At 44.6% G+C, this 2,792-nt stretch overlaps 2 protein-coding genes across 2 annotated transcripts; both read right to left on the bottom strand.

The window, feature by feature from the left end:
* Window positions 1–101: 101 nt before the first annotated feature.
* PHALS_01357 (uncharacterized protein) lies at window positions 102–716 on the bottom strand (the record flags this gene model as incomplete). Its single annotated transcript, XM_024715731.1, has 1 exon — window positions 102–716. The coding sequence occupies one exon, from the start codon at window positions 714–716 to the stop codon at window positions 102–104; it is 615 nt and encodes a 204-aa protein (XP_024581400.1).
* A 719-nt stretch (window positions 717–1,435) lies between these two features.
* PHALS_01356 (sodium:solute symporter) lies at window positions 1,436–2,744 on the bottom strand (the record flags this gene model as incomplete). Its single annotated transcript, XM_024715730.1, has 2 exons — window positions 1,436–1,865; window positions 1,939–2,744. The coding sequence occupies 2 exons, from the start codon at window positions 2,742–2,744 to the stop codon at window positions 1,436–1,438; spliced, it is 1,236 nt and encodes a 411-aa protein (XP_024581399.1).
* Between the last annotated feature and the right edge of the window lie 48 nt (window positions 2,745–2,792).

The following is a 2,792-nucleotide window of genomic DNA, read 5'->3' as shown; positions in this document are numbered from 1 at the left end:
AGTCTCAATTAATCACAATATTATCTAAACTAACTATTAATCAGCGCCAATGTTATCATCTCTGGGTGCAATGCACTAGCAATTACTTATACGAAACCTCTTTAAACGTAGTCGACAGGTATCATCTGCGAACGATTAAGGAACGAGGAGCAGGCACGACGAGGCAATTCTGTCTTACACTGTTGCTGTTGTTGTTGTCGACGCTGCCTTCTCTCCTCCTTCTCAGCATTGCTTTCTACAACCGTTCTCCGACGCGAGCAATTAATAATGTTAGCTTCTCTTGAAAATCGCAGGATCATGCCATCGCTCACACCTGCGCTCTTTAGCATTTGAACACGTTCTTCAGGCGTGAAGCGATGCACGCCTTCGACGCACTCAGCCATCTCGCCCACTTTTGTGGTCCATGTAAACTCAGGTGTGTCGCTAAGACCGATCGATGGGCCACCTTTGCCTGGCACTGAGCTCCCACCCAGTCCAACGCCAAATTCATGGATCGTGATAGTAGACCAGCGCAGACTCTTCTTTATCTTTTTAACAGATGTCTCACAGTTGAGCTCAATAGTGACGGACGGACTACGTTGGCGCTTCTTGCGTCGTTCAGGCGAAGCATGCGAGGAGGCAGCTTTATTCGAGATCCGAGCCTTTAAGGCTGATGGAAGCTGCTGAATGGTGGCAACATGTTTGTTGAAGGCACTGGTAGCGTCTGTATGTGCCATAACTTTCTTATCAAGCGAAGAAGAAGCGAGCTTTTGATGAGATAACGGCACTCGAGTCTTTTCGCTTGGTGCTCAGTCCGCTCTTTGGGTTCTTCGGCGCCAGCTGGCTGTTTTGACTGGTTTGTTTTGAGATGTGCCTGTGTATTATGCTGAGAGAGCTTCGTAGCGGACGGCGCGTGACCCGTCTGTGTGCGCTTGCCTTGTTACATGATTTGCATACACTAAGTGGAGGTCTCGTCCGCTCTGATGCCACCAGCCAGTACACCAACTCTTTCATATCCATTTTAACGCGTCCAGTAACTCTCTTGGTAAGCCTTTGCGTAGTAACTGGTACCATGAAATCATGTAAATTCGTGCTCACTGAAATGACTCAGCTCTGAAAGGCAGTGATAAACTTTCTTGAAATTGTCTACGCCAAGTCAAATCGTTAGATCGACGAGATGCTGGTGTACCCACACCTTTTGTTTTCGGTTAATTTCACACCAGCTGGTGTGATATTACAATAGTCTGGACATATTGTAGTCACACCATTAGCTTCGAGTACTTTTCATGGCCAATACGCGGAACCTATACGCATGGACTCCCATGAAACGTCAAGGCAACAAACATGCGAGATCTGACAACAGCGCATTTGTCGCACATTGTTGTCATTACCACTAAGGGAGCTATTCGATGTTTTAATGAAAAAAAAGAGAGTGATGATTAAAAGTGCAGTTTATTTAACCCAATAGCGAATCATTAAACTCATTTTTAGTAAGACCAACCGGACGGTCTTTTAACTTCACGTACCACTTCAAGTAGATAAAAGTCAGCGTGACAATGAGTGTAGCTACTAACACAAGACTTTGAGTCCATGCTTTCGATACGATACTTACTGCAAGAATGTACAGTGCCAATTGTGCTACAATGATGAGTCCCGTACACGCGAGATCAGTATGATTTTCCAAATCAATTTTAGCAATTACATCTTGCGTAAAGCAAATGTGCTTGATATGAGACCAAGCTCCCGGTGGTCTAGCAAATCGATAAAATTGTCGAAGCACTTTGTCAGACTCAGGTCGTGTTAAAAGGCAGACACTAAGGGAGAGAATTCCAGAGATAGACGCTGTGATAACGAAAGTTCGAAATTCCTCTAGTTGCGGTGCAAAGCTACATAAAGATTCGAAATACAAGCATTTAGTCATCACAGTACATAGAAAATGAAACACGTAGAGTTACGTACATGAACAAGGCGATTGCTGAGAGATACCCTGACGCGACTCCAACGAGGCAGCTTAAGGCATTAAAGCGAGCCCAATACCATGAAAAGAAAAAGGGCCAAATGAGGCCACCAGCCAGCGCAATAGTTATGAAACCCCAGATACGGTTTATTGTACTCACGTCTAATGATTGAAAAAGGCCAGTCAGCATTACAAAGACTGACGAGAACCGCGCATGCCAAAGCAATTGCTTTTCTGAAGCCTTTGGATGAATAAGAGTCTGATAGATATCCACTGTCCAATACGATGATGCACTATTTATCGTCGTGTCGAAGGTCGTGAGCGCTGCTGCCAGTAGCGAAGCCAAGACGAAACCTTTTATACCAACTGGAAGTACGTTATTGATCACTAGAGGTACCACACGTTCGGGATCAATTACAACGTTTGCGTGCTTCATGGAATAGTGAATACCCATAATGGCAATTCCAGCGCTAAATGCCCAACGTAGACTCAAAAATAACATTGCCAAGAATGTTTGTGATCGTACTTCACGTTCCGATTTTGTTGCAAGTACAGTTTGAAGCCCAGATCCACCAGGACCAGAGGCCGAACGCATTATTTGCAGAAACGAATAGGATGCTAGGATGACCCCAAATGAGTTGTACATGGAGTAAGAGGCCTCTTTCGGTAATCTTAGTGAGCTTGGAGGCACAGCTGAAACCCATGCGGTACGTGTCGTGTTCAACTCAATGTACTCTGACCCACTATGCATCACATTTACTGGTAAAAACACTGAAAATTGATCGGGAAGTTGTATCATGAAGCCCATAATTGCGACGATAATGAAAGAAGTAAAGATAAAGAGACTCTGGTACAC

Source organism: Plasmopara halstedii, assembly GCF_900000015.1.
Source record: "Plasmopara halstedii genome assembly, contig: Scaffold_1471, whole genome shotgun sequence".
NCBI lineage: Eukaryota > Oomycota > Peronosporomycetes > Peronosporales > Peronosporaceae > Plasmopara > Plasmopara halstedii.
The sequence above is the reverse complement of the archived record's forward strand: the minus strand, read 5'-3'. Positions and strand labels throughout refer to the sequence as shown.